The 25,666-nt window shown below is 37.6% G+C and overlaps 1 protein-coding gene across 4 annotated transcripts in view; it reads right to left on the bottom strand.

Moving 5' to 3' along the window:
* Positions 1-25,666, bottom strand: part of LOC132199155 (TWiK family of potassium channels protein 18-like) — a 124,507-nt gene that overhangs the window by 24,149 nt on the left and 74,692 nt on the right. For 3 of the 4 annotated variants that reach the window (XM_059623679.1, XM_059623680.1, XM_059623678.1), the window contains exons 4-5: positions 7,390-7,754; positions 6,412-6,718 (exon numbers count right to left, since the gene is read on the bottom strand). In XM_059623679.1, coding sequence (XP_059479662.1) covers positions 6,412-6,718; positions 7,390-7,707 — 625 coding nt within the window. In that variant the 5' untranslated portion in view covers positions 7,708-7,754. The remainder of the gene's footprint in view (positions 1-6,411; positions 6,719-7,389; positions 7,755-25,666) is intronic. The other variant, XM_059623681.1, reaches the window with a different exon arrangement.

Genomic DNA, 25,666 nt, shown 5'->3' with positions numbered 1-25,666 from the left:
AAATTTTCCCGCAGCTTCTGTTTCGGATCGTGACCTCCATGTTGAGTCGGTCGCAGTATAGTTGTTGTGGAGCTGCTTTTTTTTCGGTACACATTCTCCCGCCCGCCCGAGAGCCAAGAGCTTGATCGCCCTGTGATGCCGGCGCAAACACGATTGTTCCTTTTGTCGGCCACTGGATGCTTTCCAAAATGCAAAACGCGCTCAATGCGACATTCCACGTCCGCTTTATCCGTAAAGCGTCGTTTCCACGCATCTGATTTAAGCAGGGTGGAATTTCTCCGTGTGCGGCCGCAACCCCCGAATCTCTCCGTTTCACCCAAATTTTCAAAATTGCCTTTTGTCAACGAAGGTTGCTGAACTAGACCGATTCCTTTTTTCCCCCAACGGTTTGCAATCTGGAGAAATGAGACTAAGTAAGTAAGAAAGGGGAACTTTGAAACTTACAAACTAACGGCGTTTGCCGGCAGCTCGGAAAAGTGCTGTTGGGAAACAACACTTTAAAGCGTTTTGGAAGTTTTCACGCAAACTTGCACAAAAGCACACTTCGTACGAGTTTGTCGTCGATGCACCAGATTTTATTCCACAAAGAGACACACTTTGCTTGTAATTAAAATTGGATTTCTATGTCGTGCACGTGCGCATGTTCTTGCTCGCGAGTACGATTCAATTTGAAGGCGATAAACGTGAAACCAGTGCAAGAAAAAGTAGGACGGCTGTGCGAGGAAAACGTGTCATAAATCCAGACGGGAGGAAAAAGAGAGAAAAGGCGCGGGAGCCGGAATAAGTTTGTTGTTCGCTCGGTATATAAATGGGAATTTATTGTTATGGCAACGCACGGTGCAGCCGGAATTAATATCGCCGGAGATTCCATCGCTGGCTGGCCAGTGGAGCGCAAGAAGCCGTTCATAAATGTTTACGAACTGAAGTTGCATGAATTGCGTTTCTCCTTTGCACTCTGCGCGGCACCAATTAAGCGATTGAAACGGAAAAAGCGCCGAGGGCAATCAAACGACACGACCCAATTCAGCTGTTTTCAACTTTAAATGATCTTTGACTTTTTTCTTTTCTTCTTTGGCTATTTGAAATTTTTAATAAAAAGAGTACGAAATTGTTGACGAAGAAATTAATTGGTTGTTGATTGATTTAGGAAAATTTTTACTTGATGTCATAATTTGACGATTGAATGATGTCAGGATCTCAACAATAATTTTATTAACATTTATAGGTTCTTGTTACAAAATAATGAGAAAAATTTGTCTCTAAATAGTGCAAAAATCTGAATTAATTTCAAATAAACAGTTTGTATTTATTCAACCCCTAAAAAATATAGATATTTTTTGACACAGGAATTTCGTTACTTAAACGAAAAAAAATTAAAACCCAGCTCATTACCATCCGTAACGGAGGATGAACCCGAGAATTATTAAATTTGGCCGTTCCGAGTTGGTGCGAGGAAGATTTAGAGTGGGAAATCACGTCCCAGGCTCTAATTTAACTGCAATTAAAAGGGAAGACAGAGAGAGAGACACTTCGCAATAAATTTGAATAATTGCGTTAAACCCGCTGTTCATCCACCTGCGCGGAAAATCTCGTGGCAGAGAGAAAATCGCGCAGCCAGCCGGCACTGCTTGCAATTGAATTATCCATCAGCGCTTGCTTTAATCAAGCTGAAATTCGGGGCGCACGCGACGCTCTTTTGAGAAATCAAAAATTCCTGCTGCCATTAATTAAAATGCTAATGTTATTTTGTCTGTTCTTGCAGTCAGAGCAGCAGGGACAATGTAATTACTCGGAGCTAACCTTGTGAGATGGCGTCGCACTACTTTCGGCTCAGTCGTAAAATTCAACCGACTGAGGAGGAAACAACAGGGCTGCACTTAAGGCAAACGCATCTAATGTAAGACATTAAGCACCGGCGGAGAATGGGACCCCGTGTAGCTGCAGGCCTGCAGAATCAGACGAGATTCTTTTTTTGCTAAAAGTAAGAATTCTCAACGGAGGAAACTCTCTCTCTCCCTCTGGAACGAACGAAAATTCTTCAGCAGCTCGACTTTCTAAACACAAAACATACAACAATGAGGCTTTTCTGCTTTGTTTGCGTCGGCGTATTATGCAAAAACGGTCGCGCGCGCTTTGTTTGCCACGCAGGTATATGTGTGAAGTTTCGTGTGCGTGTATTAAATTCGCGGCACAGATCTGATTCACCCCCACAAATTTTCGTTTTATCTCTAGTCCTCTGAGCACACACACGAATTTGATATTTCGCCCACGCGCGCTCTGTGCCTTTGCATTTGTTTTACGCCGTTTAAATGGAAAGCAGGCAGATCTGAGAGCTACTTTGGCCCCGCTGTTTGCAAATTTTCCCACAACGGCAGAAAGCTTTTCGGGTGGTGAAAGGGCACCGGTCAATTCAGACTCGATGTTCATTTGGGCACTCTGTCGCCACCGGACTCAGGTGCGCCTGCTGCGAATTTGTATTCATTTTTAATAACATTGAAAATGCTGCTCAAGCGCACTAATAGGAACTAAGCTTTCAAAACGACGGCCAAAAAAGCTATAGAAATTTTGTTACCGCCGACACACATTTTATAGCTGTAAAATCATAAAAACATATTTGTGTTAGACAAAATGCAGAATTTTCAGCATACTTAATGATTTTTTTCCAATTTATTTCTCCCTTAATCAAGATGCATTTTCAGTTTTATGATACACTTATAATAAGTAATGTGTATTCAATTGAGAATATAATATCGACATTTTTTAATTTGATAATTTTGAAAATGTTCTCTAAGGAGGATTTATTGAATGAATTGTGGGAACGAGATTATTGATAGTGGGAATATTATGAACTAAAAATCAATCTTGCAGATTAGAAGTACTGGTAAAATAAATTCTGATTTCAAATGAGATTGCAGGTGAGAAAATTTGCACTCCAGAAGACCTGCAGAAGACGATCACGGAGTTGACAACTCTTTTCTGCTTACAATTATAATTTCAAATGAACTAAAAATTCAAAATTTGAAGGTAATTGCAATCAACTGATTTTTAAATTTTTGATGCTTAAAAATAATATCTCTCTTTTTCCTAAATTAACAAGTAGCACTTTTCCAAAGTAAAAAAGTAACAAAATTTAACGTGGAAAGAAATGTAGGCAACCGAATTCGCGTACGTGCTGCGCTTGTTGCATAACCCAGAATTGAAGTGAAAAGTTTTTGGATTACTCTAGATTGAACGTGAATAGTCTACACATTTCCAAGTTTGCATATTCGTGATAAAATACGAGCGCCATTCAGGTTTTCTGCGGGCGGCAGCCAAATCGAAATGGATGGTCTCTCTGGGTCTGACATTATGAAGGGTGCGCGAACATGAGTTTCCGGTCCGAAGAAGAAAATAATAAAAAAAAGGAGGAACTCCAGAGAGACAGTGACAAACACATCGGAGGCGAAATAAACACCTTTTTTCCAATAAATACACACACAAGGGCGCAAATACAATGAAATCGAAGCGGAAACAACTTGATAAAATTTGAGCACGTGGAAAATGACGAGGTCCGACAGCAATAAAACTGTCCTATTATCTGCCCGGGCAAGCTCGTTTCGCTGAAGCTCTTCCTATTTGTCATACTCCATTGAAAAATGAGTCGGGCAAAAAATAAACAAGGCCGAGATTGTGCTCTGACGAGGGTGAATTTTGTGGCAAGAAAACGGAGGATTTCAATAAAGAGAAAAAAAAACGCGGCCAAATTTTCCGCCAGAAAAGCCGGAAAGAGAAAGGGGGACGGACGAGAAAGAAAGACAGAAAGTGGAAACTGGTGCTCGGCGCGGAACACAAAGATCCCCCACTGTCCTTCGCTAGTGTTGGCGCAACGGGGGTTCATGTTGATGACTCCTTTTTCCTCGCACTTCGGAATAGCTCAAAGTCAACCTGTGACCTCCCGCACGGGGCCAACAAATCTCTGGTCGAGGGTTCGGAATCAGAAAAAAAAGCACTGGGCCGTGGCGTCTCCGGGGAACGCCGAAGATCTCCTCGTCTTTGATTATGATTTCCACGGATGGGAACACGCGATGAGATTATATGCGTGATCATGGAAGGGCCGACCGCAAAAATGGGCGTTTGGTATGTCTACAAAATCTGCGGTTGTGCGTGTGCTGAGCAGGAAAACCGCCGAAACTCGAGTACTTTTGCACATGGCCGGGGGCGAACAGCAAGTCGGCTGACCACTTAAAGCCAGTTATGAGCAAGTCAGTGTCAAAGGCGGACCATAAAAATCAGAGATTCAGTTCAGGATGGCAGCGCAAAAGATATTTTAAATGAGAATTAGTTGGTCACACAGCCCCACACAAAAGCAAATTAAAGGTTTTTTCGGACAGCAAGGCTAATGTGATTGTGATTAAGATAGAAAAAGGAAGAGAAAATAATTTTGTTATAAATTTAAAATCTTTTCAAGATTGATTTAAACCACTTTAAATTAAAATTTTTAATTAGATTCTTTACTTTTACATCTATTCTACATTCAATACGATTTATTTGTTTTATATTTAATTATTTTTATTATTCTAAATTTAAATCCAAAGAAAATCACTCGTCTCAGAACGTAATTCCTCCATTAAATGTATTTTAAAATGTTTATTTCATTACTATGTTGTTATAGTATTTTCAATCAGAGAAATAAATTAGCTTTTAAGAGAAATCATTCCGTTTGATGCCTTTGGCTTGTCAAGATGAAACTTTCACGTTTAAATTGTCATCGTTAATAATTTCCTCTCAAATTCAACCCTTTCTGTTTGACGGTTTTACTTATAAATTATATGTTTTAGGTAATATTATTGTAATTTATATACATAATAAATTCTATTTAAACACATATTTATTTCAAATTTTAATAATTTTATATTTCACTCAAACGAAAAGCAGATCGGAAAAACGGCAGGAGCCAATTTGGCTGAGCAAATAAACGGGCAGCCAATCATTTCGTAGCCGCCGCGCCTAATTAAAATTGACACCCTTTGATGCAAATTGGCGGCGAGCGGCGCATGATTGGTAGTTTTTCAATTTCACGTGCGGCTGATTTCCTTGATGGGAAATCGTCTTATTAGAGGGACGTTGATCGATCCGGCGCATTAGGCGCGCGCGTATGTAAATAATGTGTTTTCAATGTTTTCGCACGCAAGATGGATGATGCGAATACGTGACACGCCGATTTTCGCAGCGTTAAACTGCGCGCGCCTTCTGCTCTTTCTGCCGGGCCAGCCACGGACTGCTGCCTTAATATATTAAATTTTTCATTTTCTCTCTCGTAACTCATGAAAATTGCAAATGAAACGCTCTCATTTTTTTCTTCGCTGCCCGAATGTTTACATTTTACAGCGGAGCAAAAAATTCATGATTTATTTATTTGTGCAAATTCTGTCTGTTATTTTGGTGCTGTTTAAAATTTACTCAACATTTGCCACTCCATTCAACACACATTCAGTTATTTGAGAAAAACCCAATCAGAAAAAAATTCTGTAATTTAATATGTACACGTAGATTTGGAGCATTTCCAAGTTATACGTTTTGCGAATTGAATTTTTTTTCGCTTCCAAAATTCAAAGCGCTCACAAATCAATATCACTATGCGTTATTAGTTTATTGGATCAAACTGCAAAGTGAATTGAAATTCGGTGCGTGGGCTTATAATTTTTTCCTCTCTACTTTTTATATTTCAAAAGCCAGTCCGTCGCCTATATTATCAGATGCAAATGTAACGGCTTCCATGATATGCATAATGTAGTGCCGGTGCGAATAAAAGAAGGCATAAAACCACTCGAATGATGAAATTTGCATGCGCATGGACCTGGTGTTGCGCGCGCCTGAATTATGCACGGCCGGCCAATAAAATTCTTAAAACATGTTCCTGGCAGAGCGAGAGACGAAGCAGAAAACGTATAAAATAGGATAAAAAAAAAGAAAAAACGGAGCCAGAGAGAAACGAGAGGGCGAAATCAACAGCAGTTGGTGTACTACTTTTTGCTCCACATCTGCTCTTTCTCGCGCTGTTTGCCGAGCGTAAGCACTTGTAGCGAATTGCAATTACTGTTAATAAGGGTTTGATTGCGAAACTCACGTTTTATTTGTTTTGTCAAATGAAAAAAAAATCTTATTGTTCAGAGCAATTAATCCTTAATTAATTGTAAATGTGTTTAAAGAATTTTGTTATTTAAAATATATCAAGTCGAAGAGACGAAATAAATTTGTCATTTATTTTTAATTTAATAAAATGAGCTCTAAATTTTAATTCATTGGATTTCTACTAATAATTGAAGTTCTATTTGCGTTAAAGGTTGTAAAAGAATTTAATCTTTGAAATGATCTCAAGAATTTTGAAATATTTTTGTTACTTGATGGCAATAAATCAAGAAAAGTACTCACCGATGGTGGTGATGAGGGTGAGCGAGTACAAAAAAGAGGAGGAAAAGGTCCACCGGTGATTGGCGTGGGGGCCGCTGAGGGCCAGGGAGCCGGTGCCGCCGCCGCCACGGTAGTTCTGGCCGCCCCCGCCGCCGGTTTTGAGCGTGTGCACCAGCGAGTCTTGGAACTTGATGACCTCGTGGCTCGCCAGCTGCGTCCAATTGTCTTTGTACAAAATGTTGAGCGCCTCCGTTATCGTCCAGAGGCGCTCCACTGTCCGAACGCGCATTTCATTCACCATTTTGTCCACTCGCTCGTGACGGGCCTGCTGCAACAAAATATAATGAAAGAAAAATTTTAGGCACTGCACATTTTATTTGAATGTTTCTCAACTTTGACGTCACGAAGAATAACGAGATGGGTTTAATTTATCATTTAATTCAGTTTTCCAGTTAGATTTTCCATGTTGTCTTTATTTATTTAACTATTTATGTAACATTAATAAATTAAAAATATTCGTAGAGTTCAAAATTTCAACTTGAATTTAAATAGATTTTTTAAAAATAAACTCTCCAGAGCCAAAAATAAAATTATGTGAATATTTGTTTAGATCAGAAAAAAAACAGCATCAAATAAATAGATTGCAAATTAAAAAAAAAATTAATATAAAATAGGAAAAATTTGATTTTAAGGTGAGAATTACAGATAATAAAAAGTATTAATTGCAAGTTTTTAAATTATTGGTTGAGGTTAATTAAATTAAAATATCGTTATATCGCCAATAAGAAATGTATTTGTAATTTTTAAAAATACGCGAAGTTTCAGAGAAACCGAGAGAAACTTAAGTTTTTGAATAGATGGAAAAAAATACCATTTTATTTTAATAATATTTCATTTCAAATTGAATTTTGAAAACCATATATCAATTTTGCAATAATTGCAATCACGGCTTGATTTCAAATTACCAAATGATAATGATCAAAGCGCTGTTGTTCTCACCTGTTGAGAAATGTGTCCACGCCCTTCAATGCCGCCCTCGAGGGCCATGAACGTGAAGGCGCCGAGCACCGTGTAGCCGAGCACGAGGCAGCAAACGCCCAAGTTGCCGAGGGTGGAGGCGGCCGGCGTCGAGCAGCACTTGCGGCAACACCGGCAGCCGCCGCGCTCCTTGCGGCCGCCGCCGACGCCGCCCACGCCGTTGGCCGTCGTCGCCGCCGTCGGCGTCGACGGGCTGCGGTAGTGGTACTGGTACTCCGAGTACGACCTCGTCGTGACCGGTCGCCGGATCGAGGCCACGCTGCCCGCGTTCTCCATCATGGTGACTCACTCGGCTCACGTCATACTATTGCCATTTGTTCTTTGATCTGAAACACACGAAAGAAAAATTCAGAAACTTTTCATATTACATTCCAATATTGATGGATATTTTAAATTATTTAAATTAATTTTTTTAGGACAATTTGATTTTGATGATAATTGTATAAATATTGCATTTTGAGATGAGTTAATTCTAAAATTTCAAATGTTGTGTCGATTGAGAAGAATAAATAATGAAATAATAATTTAAAAAATATTTAGAGCGATCAAATGTTGATGACTACAACTTTAAAATATATATATTATTATAATAATTTGCAGGTATAAACACATACAATATTTAACGGAAATTTTTGTTTCTGTAAACAAAACATTTTTATGGCTCTCGTGTGAATGATTTTTGCAAAACTATTATAAGTTAAAAAACTTCTGGTTGTTTTCAGCTTTTCTATTCATTCATTGCGTCAAAACAATTCTTTTTACAAGTCGTTAAAGACAGTTTTGAAAATGAAAACAATCGCTTTTTGCTGTCGCCGCTCGCTGAACCTGCTGTGCTCTGAACAGCAGAAGAAGAACTACAGTGCGCATGCGCGAGCTTTTTCGTTCATACGAATTTGCAACAGTTGAATCCAGTTCAACTCATAAACTTTTATAATCACAAAATACTGACAAAAATACCTTTGTGAAAAAATTGCTATATAATTCCAAGTAATTTATATTTTACGGCAATTTGATTTTGATAATATTTGGATATTGCATTTCGAGAATAATTTAAGTAATTTTAAAAATATTGAGGGCGATCTAACAACCTAACTGGAGGGTTGAGTAATTATTCTGGGATTGCCTTCATTGTTACATGAAACTAGAACCAATTAAAACTTATTTTGGAATTAGGTCAAAAGTGAAGTGTCTACAAAATTTGAAATAATTTTTAATGATTTTTATCTTCAACTTCAGTAACAATATGGACCATTTATTTGTAAAAATTAACTTCCAAAGGTAAGCTTTCAATTTGTAAAAGCTAAACACAGTCTTTTACTCATAAGCTGACGAAATTGATCTTTTTCGCAGATGGTGCGCGCAGTGGGGGCCGCAAACGAGTTAATGAAGCGCGCGCGGCGCCAGTTAAAATTTAACACGTGTAGTCCAACAATAAATTCCCGGTTTGACAGTCTAAAGGGGCAAACGAGTGTCAAAACGGGCGAATTTATTTTTTCCAAATGACACACGAGCTGGGGAAAAAATGGAAATTGGCGCTGTCAGGGGTGGCAAGCTGGGCTGTCCGTGGGTGCGCCGGGTAATTTTTCATGGCGGGTATAAAAAAAATTGCCCATGCATACATATATTGACGTGCGTTGGTATGAAGCAGGCAGGAGAGATTTGACGCACAAAAGTTTCGGCCGAATATAAAAAGGCAGTAATGCCAATGATATAATACGCGCGCGCGCGGCTCCTTCTCGGCCGCCACAATGCATTATAATTTGCCGCTCACATTTGACGTTTTTATTACCGGCTTTTCTGACATTTGTTTTACTCCGGCAGGCCTGGCAGCCGCGCCAGCCGTGGAATTAATTGCCCCATTGTTCTGCTCGTCATCTCGTATATATTGCCCTAGAAAGGCCGCCGAGCAGTCGGCCAGGGCATAAAATAGACTTTACGAGGGACGACTTCACTTTTTCCGCGCGTCGGCCCCGAATTATTGCAAATTAAAAGTGAGCGGCGCCCTCCGTATATAAAAAAGGCATATGCGCAATTTTTCATAAGTGTGACCTGATTTTTATGATTATAGCGGCGCGATTTATGGAGTGATGAATTCTGATTATGTATGCACCTCTTTCTTATTCAGCTGTGTCGACAGCGTCTCTGCTTTAATATTAAATTTATGTGCAGCCGAGCAAGTAGCTTTCGGGAACGTGCTGTCGCGACCGCACCAGAGAGGTGAAGTGTTTCCGCAAGAATTTCAACAAGCTTTTCTATTTACAAGGAACGTCTTTTGTAAATTGAGTGAAGTGTGGAGTAAAAATACATTTTTTTGAATTGTTATTTTCCAGAAATTTGTTGCAAAAAATAAAACTTGAAAGGTCAGACGAAACCTTTTGAGGAAATCAAAAATATTTGAAAATATATTTTACTAACTTTTCCAAGCAGGCTAACTTTGGGCGTCGGTCAATATTTGCCTCAATTTTTGTATTTACGACCAGACAAACATAGAAGAACTGTTACCGATAGAAATCTTCTTTTTAATTAATTCCAATTTTCTTTAAATTTCATTCATGGGTCTGTGGAAATTAGGTTATTCTGTCTAATATTAGAAAAAAATATATTTTTTCTCGTGACAAAAACAGATTTTTGTTATCGTTCATTAAACTTTAAGAGGCGTTTTTTCCAGGAAAATTGAAAATTTTTAAGCATATTTTTCCAAAATTTTTATTGAAACTTCTGACGACGAAATTTTAATAAAATGACCCTTTATGAATTCTTCAAGGTTGGGTCTCATTAAAAAATATTTATGACAATTTCCAAGAAAAGGTTGGAAAATAAAAATATATCAAATTTAAAGATCGTTCAGACGCTATATTTCATATTCTAAATTACATCTTTATCTTTGAGCAAAGCAAATAACAAAGGACAAAGTCAATTTGGAATCCGCTTGCAATATTTTCCTCGCAATAAAAGAGCAAAAAAATGTCAACAGGTAAAAGTGAAATTTCAGCAGAGGTGCATTTTCACGACTGTATTTTTTTTTGCGCTATAAAAACGACAAAGGGCTTTAATAGACGGACGGGGCCAGATAACGTATTTTGTACGCGCTCAAAGGTCCGTTCAGGCGATATTTCAGGCTGGCGGTGCGCGCGGCTGTTTGTTGCCCCCGCCGATGGTGATGAGGAAAAATGGGCCCCGGACTTGTAATGTCTCGGATTGTGCGAGCGACTGAGTTAATAGCCACTTCTCGTCGGCAATTGCAACCAACACTCGGCTGTCTGCTTTATTTATGGAGATTTATTTCTCGGCGCGCGCTCTGATATCGCGGCGGGCGCACTTTGCTGCCTGACGAATCGATTTTCAATGCAAAGCAACGCCGCCCGACACCGAAACTCGTGCGACGACGGCGTCCATTTTATTTCCCACCCTGTGTTGGAGCCATTCAATCTGACAAAACGGGCAATCATTAAAGGGGTATTTTTCAGACCGTCATTCATTCTATGGTGGAAGAATCGCCTTGATAAGCGCATTTTGTTAATTATTTTGGTGAAAAGACGAAAGTTGTTACTCTTATTTGTCCAAATTGTTACATCACATTGTTAACATTCAATTGTTTAAAACAATTTATTTGAAAGAAAGAAATTTTAGGACAAAACAGCACCACCACTGGCAATAAGAATTTATTACAAACGAATTCCAGATATGTGTCATAATTTAAATGTTGATATTTATGTATAAACAAAGAACTCGTGGAACTTCATTTAATTTTGGATTTGCTTTTAATTCTTCAATATATCATCTTGTCAGTAACGACGAATTAATATTTTAAATTTGAAACTATTTATTTTTATAAAAAAAAAATGCTTGTTACATTTTAATCAAAATTTAATTTTTTTGTTGCAATTAAATGTTGAATACGAAAAGTGAAATATTAATCTACTTTTGTAAATAAGTTGCTGCCAGTCAAAATTTCAATTTTGGTTTAAAATAATGGAGATGGAAAAATTGAGTCTGGATCAGCGCCAATGATTCATATTGAAAGACTAAAAGACAAGAACAAGGCGCATTTAATTACAATAAAATATGTGAGAAAAATTGAAGCATGTTAAGCAGCCATACTACTCCGAGATATCCATTTGCAGCAGAAAGATGATCGTCTATGTTTTATGTCAATCATTGAATTGCAAAGAATGTATTAAAAAAATTCATATTTTTGGTTAATTTAATATAAAGGAAAATAATATTAAGTATAATTATATATAATTTAAAATACATTTATAACAAAGATAATAACTTAAAATTTAATCAGTATTACTGCAAGAAACTTTAATATTAATATTTTTAAATGAAAAAGAATAATTTTGGTTCGCGTAAAATTTTTAATTAAAAATGGTATTTTTCGTCAATATTTTAGAGATTATGAAATTAACAACAATTATTATCAGATCTGATCAAAAATTGAATCTTAAAAATGTGATGTTTACTTTAAACAGGTAAGCAACAATAATAATAATTTAATTATCAATAATGTTATAAATCCTCCTAGGTCAAAAAGACAAACTTGTTTACAATCGCGGCATTTCTCCTTTCCGAAAATTGTCCCACTTTTAGAATCTCATCTAATTTGCAATTTCACAGTGGTCGGACCCGTTTCCCATTTCATTCTCTCGGGCGGTTCCATCATCGGAAACTGATTTTCGATTTCATTCTACATAATCGAAAATTAAATTGGAGGTAGCTGAGGTCCTTAACCTCTCGGTGGGCGTGCGACAGCCTCTATTATGCAGCCGACTGACTGGCGGAAGAAAAATCTATTCGAGAGCGAGTATCTTGTTGGGCTCCGCAGTGACAAAAATTCGTTCGCCCCTCGCCAGGGGGAAGGGGTTGGTTTTGCCTCGATCCAACCACCGCCGGGTGACACGCACTTTCTTTCTTTTCCTATTTTTGCGGCAGCCAGACTAAAAAGCAATCTCTCTCCAGTGTAAACTTTATTACGCACACTTTTCAAAAAGCCTTTTACAGTCGGGGAGAGAGAAGCATAGTAATTTAATATCTGTGCCGAAAGTGAGCCGCATGGGCAATGGCCTGAAACAAATTGCATCCCATACCATTTGCAGCCTCTCGTCTGCGAAGAGTTATTACAAGCAAAAAATGACACACATCGCAATTTTCAATCTCTGCCTCCGGAGTATATAATCGTCGCTCCATCACACGTAGTCGCAGTTTATACGAAAAACATTATCGAGTTTCTTAAAATGAGAGAGGAAAATTGTTTCCAAAAGCGACGGAATCGATTTTGTATTAATATTATTTCGCGATAAAAGCGCTAACGACGATAACAATTTTTTTTATATATATTCGAGCTGCTGTGTTGACGGCAGCGATGATTTTTTTCTCGCATTTTTCAATCACCGACCGCATTGAGGCTCTTGTACCAAGTTATTGGTAAAAAAGTCACGCGCAGTCGGCAATTTATAATGCGCTCTTTCTGCTTTCGCGGATGGAAAAAAAATAATATAAAATTTGCGTGACGAAAATATCTCCGAACACAGACGGAATGAAAGGCTTGTCAAAGCTCAAAGCTGCGCCGAGCCCAGATATTTATTTTTGAGGTGGAAAATTGGAATCCATTAGCAAGGGGCCTGAATTATAAGCTGGCGAGACAAAAACGGACTGTATATGAAAATTTAAAGTCATAATTACTAGAATAAACTGGTCTGCGTTAATTCCAAATTTGATGCGAAAAAATTTAAATTATTGAATAAATTCTTGAATAATTTACTTTTTATATTTTAATATAGATCATGGAAATGATTTATTTATGGAAATTCTATCTGACAGAATTAGACCCCTGGTTCAGATCTGACTCAGAACTGGTGCAGAACTGGTGCAGAACTGGTGTAGAACTGATGCAGGACAGCTAGACCCAGTTCTGCACTAGTTCCGAACGATTTTTGAACCAGGTCAGCATTAATTCCAAATTTGATACGAAAAAATTTAAATTTTGAATAAATTCTTGAATAAATTTACATTTTATATTTAAAAATAGTTCATGGAAATGATATATTTATGGAAATTGAACCATTCTATCTGACAGAATTAGACCCATGGTTCAGATCTGGTTCAGTTCTGGTGAAGAACTGGTGTAGAACTAATACAAGACAGCTAGACCCGGTTCTGCACTAGTTCTGTAATATTTTTGAACCTTAATATAGCAACCCAAAAGCTATAAATTGTCAACATGCAATTTGAGCTTTTCAATCGCCTTCGATAATTCTCAAATTCAACCAGAAAGGAGTTTTTTTTAGACGAGCAATTTTGTAATACATAAAATTATCTTTTGCATAAATGAAGGCGATCCGAAAGCCGAAACAAATTACTTAATTAACCCACCATGCAATTTGAATGACGAGATAAGTCAGGTTTTTTAATCATCTTTTTTTTTTTAATTTGCAACAAAATTTTGATCCTCCCAATTAAATTCAATTTTCCACGCCATATTCGCGTGATACGAAACGTACGTAAATAGCGTAAGTGTACAGTGAGGGTTGGCCCAAGCGCTTCTGTGAATGAAGTTAGAGCCCGCCATAAAAACATTTGATGCGTCCATTGTTCGTCGTGCGCCATCATTCACTGGGCCTCACTCCGGCCAAAGTCGTAATTTCCACGGAAAATTTCTCATTTCGTGACGAAAATTCACTTTGCTTCCGGCCTCTAGTGTGTCTGCGTGTGTCCCTGCCTCCATCTCCGAATGAGATTTCATGCGGCCGTAAAAATGACTCGGCCATCAAGCGGCCTTTCCTCGCATATGGGGTAGAGAAAGGAGAGGCCGATAAATCGCGGCGGCGGCTTCATGAGGCGGCGCGCCTTCTTAAAAATCGCAATTTACATGTCACGCCGGCACAAATGCTCGGAAGGACGCGCATGAAATATAAAAGGTGGAGCCGAGGTTAGCCGAGGAAAGAGTCAATTTTCCATGCTAAAAGTGACAAGGGAGCGTGAAATAAAAGCAGGGACTTAAGTGGCTGAAGGGTCCGTTAGGTGAAATGATTTATTGAATCACCGCGGGGAGGCCGATCGGGCCTGGCCAGAATTGAGAAGCAACCCTTTCTTTCTGCGCGCGTGACGTCGGCGAAAGAGCCCCAGATTTGGCAAAAACACCGAATTCGTTTATGTTCCCGCCAAGCAAATGCATTAAGCGCCAGATAAGTTTATCTCGAATGCTTTTCTGCGGCTGAACTTTTTTTTTTTTTGCTGGTACGCTGCAGTTCAGGGAAGAGTTTTTTTTATTATCGCTACAAACATCGTAAAAGCAGGGGGAGCGAGAACGGCTAATTTTGGCGTGGACCTCATTTGGAAAAGGAGCCTGCAGGGGTGAGATTAATTCATTGCGGTTTTCTCCAATTTCACTAAAAAACTCTATAAAACTGAGAAGTTCTAATTAAATTTGAACTACAATTACAACCGTTTTAAATTGAAGCAAAAATTTGACGCAATTAAATACCTTATAATTCTACAAAGTGTGCATTTTAAAAGTTGGAAATTAATTTATTATATGGCAAAGACTTGTTTGACTGTTTCAATTGCGAGTTTTTTTTAATAAAACAAATAAAATAATATTACCTTGAAGCATCTCTTTCTTAAAAAATGCAGCTTGTGTTTCGATGAATAAATTTTATTGGTTGAATATTATGATATTAATTATGAATAAATCTGCATTATTCATACAATCATGGAAGTTAAATTTTTTGAAATAAGTAAAAAACTTAAGAAAAACAAAATGTTTACATATTTAAAATCTTAAAATTGAAGATTTGAACAAACATGAAATTGACTTCATTTCATATAATTATTTTTCTGTCACATTTGCAGGATTCAGTTTATTATTGGGCTTTATGTTTATTTTCGATTAAATTATTTCTTTCAAAATAAGCCAAGGAATATAACTTCTAATTAAATAATTATATTATTTCTAAATTATATACGAAAATTGCTATTTCATTTCAAAAAATCGTTCAAAACAAACTGAATCGTTTTTATCGCTCACGTTCTTGGCCTGGCAGTTCAGCTTTAACCCATTCCACTTGGCGATTTAATAAATTTTATTACACCGTATTATTAGAAAAACCCAATTTGGTCGCATTGCCCAGCCGCAAGTGTGTATCGTGGAAACGAATTCGTGAATGAACGAGGCATAATATTAACTTTCTCGTGCACCTTCATTTCAAGCGGGCGGAAAATCATTTCGAGAGTCGTAAACGGAGTCAATATGAACGGATGCTTTTATTGGGCTAGTTTTCCGGAGGGCACGCAAGGTAATTACCAGAGCTGATGTTGAGGAATGCGAGAGCGACTCCACAATGTAAGCATCATGCGCCGAAATTTTGACCGGCCAATCATTTCGTTGAGGTCAATCAGACGAGAAATTAACATTGCGGAATGAGAGCCGAGTAAATGTCAATTTTGGATTCTATTTACCTTTCCAGGAATTGAGATTTATTAGAGTTCAGTGTGTATTTGACAATGGAAGAAATAAATTAAGAGTAAAATATTTTTAAATCGATGGTTCACCAGAGATCAAAATTTTTCGTATTTTTTTTTTAAATTCATTCTACACGGTTTTGAAAATCAATTTGCTGAACTCGCTAATTCTGTTTGTTTTCGTTGATTAAAGTGGAGCGATTATACGCTATGTTTGCACTAAATTCAAATTTTCAAATTAATTGGCACGGCATTAGAGTTATTTTAATTAATTCCGGTAGCGCGTGTTTGTGAATTCGCACATGACGCACGTTTTGATTTAATCGCAGTCGGATTGATTGGAACGGCGATGAGATTACACGGCCCTGATCGCGAATGGGAACACATAAAAAGCATAATCAGCAGGCTCGAGGGTCCGACGCGCAATTACTGAGCAGAGAGGAAGAGCCGCGCCGTAATTTGCTTTTTATGCGGGCCGAAATTTGATTAAAGTTTAACGATATTGATTCAAGACGACCGCCGTTGCCGTCCGGCCGGAAGAAAAAGTGCGAATGTGCCGACGCAGTCGTTTCGCGCACGAAAGCAATTTCCTCGCCCAATGACTAACTGCTCGGACCGGTTCATAATAAGGGGTTTGTTTGGAAGGGTGCGGAGCAGCAGGGATGTTGCGAAGCGAAAAGATAACAAAATAAAGGGTCATTCGCGCTCGACTTATTTACTGTCCGAGAGCAGTGTTTGCGTTGCGCTCTCTCGCGAAATGAGAAACGGCTCCTCGAATCAACTGATGGTTCGTCAAACACTCGTCTTTTTAACCTGTCCGTGTGAATGAAAGAAAGAAAGAAAGTGCCCGACTGAAATTGGGTCTTTGTGCGCCGGGCGAGGCGCTCGATAGTGGAATAAATAGACGAAGAATGACGCTTTGAGTCTCTCGTCTGTACATACAAACACCACATAAAAAGGGAGAGCCACCCACCGTGAGGCTTTATTGCAGCCACGCCGTGCTAAAGAGATTTTGTTAATGAAAATGGCATTACCGACATACGCGCGCGTCTCCCTGATCCACTTTCGCCGTGTTTTTGAAGAGCTAAAGTTGAAAGCCAGGATTAAATAAAAAAATCCGTGCTAATTTGTTGTTGAAACGGATGTAATACGTAAAACGTATTCTTATAATAATACCCCGGTTGTTTTGAATTCCCTGAAGAAATAAATAAAAAGATTTAATAGTAATTATCTTCATTGTAATTGTCAATAATTGTTTTTCAAAAATTGAATGTAAACAATTTTGTGACAATGTGGACAAATAAACAACAATAATAACTTCATCAGTTAAACAAAATGCAGAATATTCTGGACATAACTTTACTTTTATTAATTTTATTTAATTTTTTTTTTATTCTTCCGTTTAAACTTTATTTTATAAGATATTCTGGTTATTAATTTTTGCATTTTCGAGTAAAAAAAAATTTTACACATCACGATAAAAATGTACATATATCTTATGAATCTGGACTGGACTGGCGTTTGGGCTTCAAAAATGACTTTAAAGCAGGAGATGTTTTATATTTTTTTTTAATAAATATTTAAATAAAAGTCAGTATTTATATTAGAAATTAGAAGAACTATTGCATATGTTTAACCAAATTGAGTGGTTTATTTGTGGCATAATTTGTGATAAGGATAAAATGTTAGTGATGAGAACAGAAACCAAAAGTCAACCGAGGCTCACTGCGGCAGATGGATCTCGGAATTTTTAGAAAAAATTCTTGCTAGTGCTGCTGCTTTTTTGTCTAGCAATTCCAATTTTTGCAAATAAATTGTTTTCATCAATTTAATGTAAACAATGTGATGTAACAATTTGGACAGTTAAATAATTTAATAACAAATCAGGACAAGGAACTTCAAGGTTCATTTAAATTTCGCCAGAACCTCCGTTGAAATCCTGGTTCAAATATTAGGGTTACTATTTTTATCATATTTTATCACTATTAGATTAATTAGGATTTTTTCATACATTGATTGAAAGAGATTGCATTTTTACCTGCCTACACATTTCATCATTGACATATTTTAGTTAAAAAAAGCATAATTCAAATTCATTTGACTTGTCAAATTTAATCTCCGTTTCCGTTTCAATAAAACCAAACTAATTGATAAACTTTGACATTTAAATGCACCAAATGTGAAGTATTTTCATCAATCAAATTTAATTACGCGTGAGTTATTGAAGCAGTCGCAGCCGTTTCACGCGGCTTGCACACACGTGTGAAAGGAATAACACTTATTCCCGAATTTATTACGGAGCTGTCATTGCCACGGCTGCATCATCAAGCAGTGCAAATATACCGGGGAGCACTTGGCTGACATTTATTGCGAGCGCATTAAATTTTATGCCTGAGGTTCAAGACTGCTTTCCATCACACGGATGATAAATGTGCCTTGACAGCGAAATCACGTATATATATATAATCAAAGGGCAGTGCGTAAAATAAATTCAACGACGCGGGTCTGTGGTCGGCGTGCCGAGACGAGGGAAGGAAAAGGGAATCAAAGGAAGGAGGAAAGTACCGACGGCGTCAAAAAGTTGATTTGTGCCCAGCCGGTCGGTCGGGGCTTCTTGCGAAATTGACGTCCATTGACGACGCCGTTCTGCATTGCCCCGGAGAGGGCGATGCAAAAAATTGTTCGCAGGTTGACAATGTTATATGACTGCTAACTGCAAAGAAGAGGCACTCAATTTCAATAGAAGCGTTCGGGACGCCATTCCGATGCATCACCGTCGAGGGAGCCCTTCTTTTTCTGCCCCGCTAGAACCATCAAGACTATGATTGCAGCAAGATTATAGTCAAGAAGTTTCTCTTCGTGCCTGTCTAGTCTCTCAAATGGGCGACGCAATTCCACACGTCTATTTGCTATTCCACACATGCCTCATTGCACTCTTGCATCATCGGCCGGCCGGCACGGGAAAGCAACCGACCTTCAAAACGTGTTTCGACTTGTGTCATCACACATTCGATCCGATGTGATGTGGACGGACGAGTAATAATAATGCTAATGAAACCTTCATTCACGTGCTGTCCCACTTTTCTCTTTGAAAGGAAAATTGCTTGCAAAAGCAATACATAGGCAACCCGCACGACGTAAACATATTTATTACTTTTTCTTTGCGTTTTGCATTTCATTTGATGAGAAAAATGGTATTTTCTTCTGTGGTGGATTGAGACTTTCAAATTAGAGACGGAAAACAAGTTATATTTTTTGTTCCAAGGAAAATCTCATTAAACAGAGATTTCTCATTGCAAATAGGGTTTATTTAAATACTGAAATATCTCCAATTATTGCTAACAAAGAAAAAAATTTGATGTTTGTGGTGCTTTTCTTTCTCTCGTCATATTGATAAAATTTGCATTATTGAATTTATATGTGATAGATATGGGCACTGTTCAAACTAATTAAAATTGAAGATAATAAAAAAACATCTCATTAAATTTGTAAAAATTGAGACAAAAACAAATTTTATAAATAAAAATATAATGAAATGATTCAAAGTATTTGTTGAAATAAAATCCGGCTTCCTCGGTGGAGATGAGCAACTTTATTGTTTCTGCATGGTACAGAAAATCCCCTGAATAATAAAGCAAACCATTCCAATTTTAAATCCCCAAATCAGTTTCGTTTCGTCTTCCGACGAGAAAAGAGGTACGCACTTTTTCACACATTTCACAATTTTGTGTTTTGTTGAATTTGCTTGGAAATTTTATTCTTAAAATTAAATTAATTCCAATATTTTGTATTTTAAAATTAAGGAGAAAAATATTGTAATTTATTTTTAAAAAAGTTTTTGAATATAATTTGCATGTTAATTTTTCAAAATGTAATTAAAGTTGGTTAAATGTCAGCTTATTTCATTTTTAACAGCTCATGAATTAGGGTTGCAACCCGCAACCGAAACTGGTATTTCCACCGAGGAAGCCGGATTTTATTTCAACAAATATGACCACCTCGAGTGCCAATAGGTTCCACAACAACAACTTCAAGAACCTATACAGAAACTTAATCAAAGTACGTTCAATTATTTAAAATATATTTTTAAATAAGAAAATTTTAATTACAACCCGCTTTTGTATTATTTTCTAGTGAATTCCCTTGGAAGTAAAAAATTGCGCACAAATAGGAAAATATAAATTTTCTCCATTTGTGTGTTTTATAGAATGCGGATAGGGCCAAATGCCAAAATAGTTTCTCTCTGCCCCGTTTCCGTTCTCAGTCATGCTCCTTTTTCCCTTTCTCAATCTCAAGCTGACAAAAAACCTAACGAGATTGAAACGTATCCGAAAGGCTTACAAAACAAATAGTTGAGAGGTTCGGGGACTAAATAAAATGTCTTGGCACTCTTTCGCAGAAAGACGACGCTTTAAATCAGCATTTATACTTCACAATAGAATACATTTCTGCACGCGCGGGCCACCGACGAAAATTCCCAGCGCGCTAAAGGAACACTTTCTTCCTTTCTCCCTCCGGTGGCAAAAAAACACCCTCAACCGGGCAAAAAAAGTGCCAATCAGAGACTAAAACAAGGGGAAAATTGTGTCCAACGCAGAAACAGACGAGAAGCTCGTCGTGGGAGATTCACCCTCGGTGTCATTTCCATGGCAGCTAATTTTTAACTGGGGCCATTATTCAGCGCATAAGCTCCGAGAGTGCCAATCAATACCGGCCGTCCAAAAATCATAACGCTGAGCTGTCCCGAATGCTTTGTGTTGGCTGCAATTCACGGCGGATAATTGATTGACTCATCACGAGGCGTTGTTGTTGGTTTCATCAGTCAGCGCCACTCGATAATTCAGACGGTGTAATCGCCCTATTTATCGTTGTCGTCAGGTGCGATTGTGAAGCGCGCACGGCTGATGGATTCGGACGATTTCTCTTGCGTGCTTTTGTTCAAAACCCACGCAAACAAAGCATGAGAAATTGGAATGCCGACGAAACTTGAAATAAATGGGAACTGATCGATAAATGTTGGCCATTAACGATTAATGAGAGCGATTACTGGATAGAATAACGGTTATTAGTTTCAGGTTATTACTTTCGAATGCTCCATATTCATTGAATCCGCTGTACAAAATTGGAATAAAAAAAATAGGGAAACCTACGACCTACCAGAATTTCCCAAAATTTCACTGAAAACAAAATTATGCAACGATTAAAACAGCAAATTAACAACAAAATATATATTTTTAATTATAATTTATAGACTTCGGATATTTGGTAAAAATTTAAATGTTTATATATATTACATGTATGTACTAGAGATGGTTTATTTTTCTATTTTTAAATCATATTTTATTTTAATGTGTCTAAATCACAGATTCACAACAATTCTTCATAAATTTAATAAAGTTCTAGTTTATAATCGCAGCCAAGATTCGTTTGATGTTAAGCGTTTTAGTTACTTATAGTTGTAAACTTTTTTCCTTCTCTTCTTTCCAATTTAAATTTTTGTACAACCGAACAAGAAGATATAATAATAATAATAATTCCATTCCCCATTTTCTGGAAGTAACAAAATCGTTTCTCATTTCAAGGCGATATTTCCACTTTATTAGCTTTCAACGTGAAAAAGAAAATTTTGCAACTCCTGCTCTCGGTATAAGTCTGATTTTCCAATATGAATGCGAAAATTCTGTTAAGAATTATTTTTGCAGCTTATAAGACTATTTCTGACGTGAAAGGAATTTTGCGGATTTTCTTTCCTATTCACTTTGCACGCCATCCATTGAATATTCGCCATTGATGCTCAACTGGATGAAATAATCCCGCGATCAATTTGATTATTTTTTTTTCTTATCGCAACTCCACCGCTCTTCATTTAGTTGGACGCAAAAGTGAATTCAGCGGTTCATTTCCAATCAAGCAAAAGCACCCCGGCCAAATTGAAACCGACCAGAGACGTCAGGCGAAATCAATTCCGGCTAAGGGCCTTCTCGTCAAGGACACACAGCTAGAGCCCTGAGCCGTTCAATTTTGATCGGCGGCTCACTATAGCGGCTGCGCCGACAAAATGGCGCGGCGGGGGCTGCTCGCGGCTGGCTAACAGATCGGCTCAGTATGTTTTTCAAATTTAAATTTAAGAAAAAAACATAAAATGCTGAGAATTAAAATATAATTTCTGATCAACATCGTTATTTTCGACAATATATATGATCTATGATCCAAGGTCGTCTCCTGAAAGTGTTGGATGTTTAACTGAATATACGGATAGAAAATAATTGTTCAGAAAATAAAGTTCATAATGTTGCAATGGAAAGTTTTGGCAGCCGTTAAAGTGTGCCGCCGATCAAAATTGAACGGCTCAGAGCTCTTATGCAGTACCTGAAGTGGCTGAAATACAAGCAGTGCATGCGGTGCATGCGGTGCATGCGGTGCATGCGATGCATGCGGTGCATGCGGTGCATGCGGTGCATGCGGTGCATGCCCTATCTCTAGGTAGCAGACAGGCCTGCTAAATCGCAAGGGCCGCTAACTCAGGTTTTAAGGAAATTTATAAAATTTTCTTCACAAACTCGTTTCTTGAATTTTTCGAAAACACAAAATGACGAAATAATTATTTTGTTCATAACCATGGTGCTAAAAAAAAGTGAATATTAGCAGTCGCATGACGCTAAATTATTTTCTTTGTTTACAAACATTAGCTTAATATTTAATTTTTCTCATATTGATCTTTAAATTACAACCAGGGCTGAACTTTTGCTGGTGGAAAAGTAAAAAGCACGGCCCAAGGGCACGGCCCTTGCATATTCAGGATTCATATAATTTTGTTTTATAGTGTTTTCTATATGAAATACTAATGGGATAATGGGAGAGAATTTATTTTGTGACACACTTTTGGAATTTGTATTGCGGCTTTTATTTTGAAATGAATATTTAACAGAAATTTTTATATGCCTTGTGGCAACGATTTTTTAATGCCAATTTTTTTCAAAATTTAAATGAATTTTTTCAAACATTTTCTGATCTCATCAAATATTCTGACTACAACGTAATTCCACGTAAAAGGCGTTTAGTAATTACTGATTTAAATTATTTCCCGTTCTGAGTGGTTTCTTTAGGTTTTAAATTCCCAAAAAATACTTTTTCTAACTTGATATTATCAATGCTTGCTATAAAAGAACGTAAAAAACGCTATGGAAAGCTTTCCTACACTTTTCGGAGTTTCCGATCTTGGTAATTAAGGCGCGAAAATTTTGCTACAAAAAACCGGACACAGAAAGAAAGTTCCAATTTAAATGATGGATGATATTAAAAAAATATCGTTTATTTCAAATACTAAAATTTCTGTTCGTGCAAAATATTTTTGAAATTATTCGGAGAATAGTAATAAAAAAAAATCGAGTGCCGCGGCTCGGGACTAAGTTGGCTGGCGCGGCGCGACCGGCCTGAAAATTTTAAAAAAATCGGCGGCTGGCGGCTGACACGTGGGCCGTAAAACGCCGGCTGGCGCGGCTGGCTCTGACCTCTACACACAGCACATGACTTATGGTCTCGATCTTTTCACGCCGATTCAATAAATATCAAAGCGATGGGTCATAAATAAATTTTTAGCCTCGCCAGCTCTTTATCTGAAATGATTTCCCATTATCTCCCAACCGCGCGTGGCGGCCAAACGATCTCTGCTCTCTGGCGAAAGGGAAAGAAAAGCTGAGCTCCTTTCCGAGTCTCTGATGACACTCGGCAATGGCGCCACATATTACTCGCGTCCTTTGCATCTCGTACTTAGCGGGGCGAGAGTGGATAATAATGCCGGCACGGGTGGCTGCGCGCCTTCCTCTCTGTCTATCAGGCCTGTAATTCAATCATGTGCACTTTGCAGGATTCGATTTCACTGCTGCCGTGTGGAGCTAATGGAAAATTGGGGGTCAATTATATAGCTACACGTGGCCTAGGACGAGGCAAATGGCTGTGCCAGAGAAACACACCGCGCTTTCGGACGCGAAACCCGAACCCCCTGAGCACTTCTCCTCCGGCTAAGGGCACCGCCGCTTGTTTGACAATAAATCGCTTCCATTTGTCTCACAGACCATTGTTCTTAGGCAAGCCACACCCCGTGTTCGGTTCCCTCGTAAGATGTTCTGATTTAGGCAGCTAATTGAGGTATTAATCCAAGTTTGTGGCATTTTGGTTGAATGTTCCCAAAGTTGGCTGATTTCCTTGAAATGCAGGCAGAATAATTCAATAAAAAGTAGAAAATGTTTAAACAAAATTCAGAACTAAATAAATAAAAAATAAAAAATAAATTGATTTACTTTTTTTTGCTGAAATACAGTAATTTTTATATTTTTAATCGGAGTGGAAACCACAAATGTTCTTCACCAAAATTTTAATTTAATTGGAATTTCAATATTAGTTTTTATTCGTAACAATATAATGATTTATGTTGATTATAAATTGTTGTGCATTATTTTGATTTCATCAAAAGATTTTCCAACATATTTTTGAATCAATTTAGTTGTTTGCCAAATTTGCAACATGAAGCCTGACTTAACACCAAATTTACGGCTGGGAAATGCGAAAGTGCTAAACTGCGGCAAAGTTTGCGGGAATTCTCGGCTGCCACTGTATAATATGAAATGAGAGAATTTTTCCCGTCTGCTCTTTGCACCCTTTCGCAGTGTTTATATTTGCGCCACAAAAGTGCAAAGAATGCGGCCGAAATAACTCAAACAAAAACGGGGCGAAAGTCAAAAGCAATTAAAAATTCCACAGAACCGAGAGTGAAAAATAACCCTTTTCTAAAAAGGGGATTCCAACATGAAACAGCCCAATGAACGAAAAAAAAACATTCTTACTTGATTTTCTCACATTTGTCAAGAGCTGATGGATCCCCGGGCGAGATTTACGGACGCACACCCCCTGAAGGGCCACGTAAATTTACTGCTGGGCAGTGTTTGTTTCGCGCTGCACCTATTTGGCTCGGCCTAATTACATTCCGACACGCATCAATTAATCAAAGATGGACGCAGTGTGCCGTGCACTAATAGACACGCCGGCACGTACGATCATCCCTGTATCAACAAACACACACCCTGTGATCTCTGGGGCGGACCGGTGAGTGTATGTGTAAGTGAATTGTGTGCCACCTGTCGAGGGCGTGGTGCTGCTGATCCTATCTCAATATTTTAATTATATACATATGCACTCCCTTATATAGGCAGGGAGCTCTTTGAGTAAAATTTAAATGCATTTGAATAAAAATTATAAATTTTTTAAATAATTGTTCCACATATTTGTTTTTATTTGTTTGAAGAAGTTGACATTTGAGGAGATGATCATGGAAATAAAGAGATCGGGCTTTTTTCTCGTTGCAAAAATTATTTATTATAATTAAAAAACAAACTCAGCGTTTTTGCGCATGAAATAGGTTGATACTTAAATTTGTTAGTTTCAAGATTTTAGTTTTTATTTTAAAATGTGGTATTTTTTTTTTAAATTTTGCTGATTTTTTGTATACGTTTCTTGCTCATGAAATAGAGTCGCAGACCGTGACGGAAACTGGTAGAGCCATTTGCTTTTGAATAAAAACAATTTCTGCAACGAGGTAAAATCCAATCTCTTCATTTCCAATTATTATAATTAAGTAAAAATTTCATCAACCATTGGGAAACAAATTTTTTAGTGATGTTTTTTTTTTTTTAAATCTGACTGAATCCTTTGAAATCACAAGACTCTCTAAAAATCAATAAAGAGTATTAGAGGCCGATGGGACTTTCCAAAATCTTTT

This window comes from Neocloeon triangulifer, unplaced genomic scaffold (assembly GCF_031216515.1).
Source record: "Neocloeon triangulifer isolate White Clay Creek 2 clone unplaced genomic scaffold, ASM3121651v1 ptg000013l, whole genome shotgun sequence".
Taxonomy (NCBI): Eukaryota; Metazoa; Arthropoda; class Insecta; order Ephemeroptera; family Baetidae; genus Neocloeon; species Neocloeon triangulifer.
The sequence above is the reverse complement of the archived record's forward strand: the minus strand, read 5'-3'. Positions and strand labels throughout refer to the sequence as shown.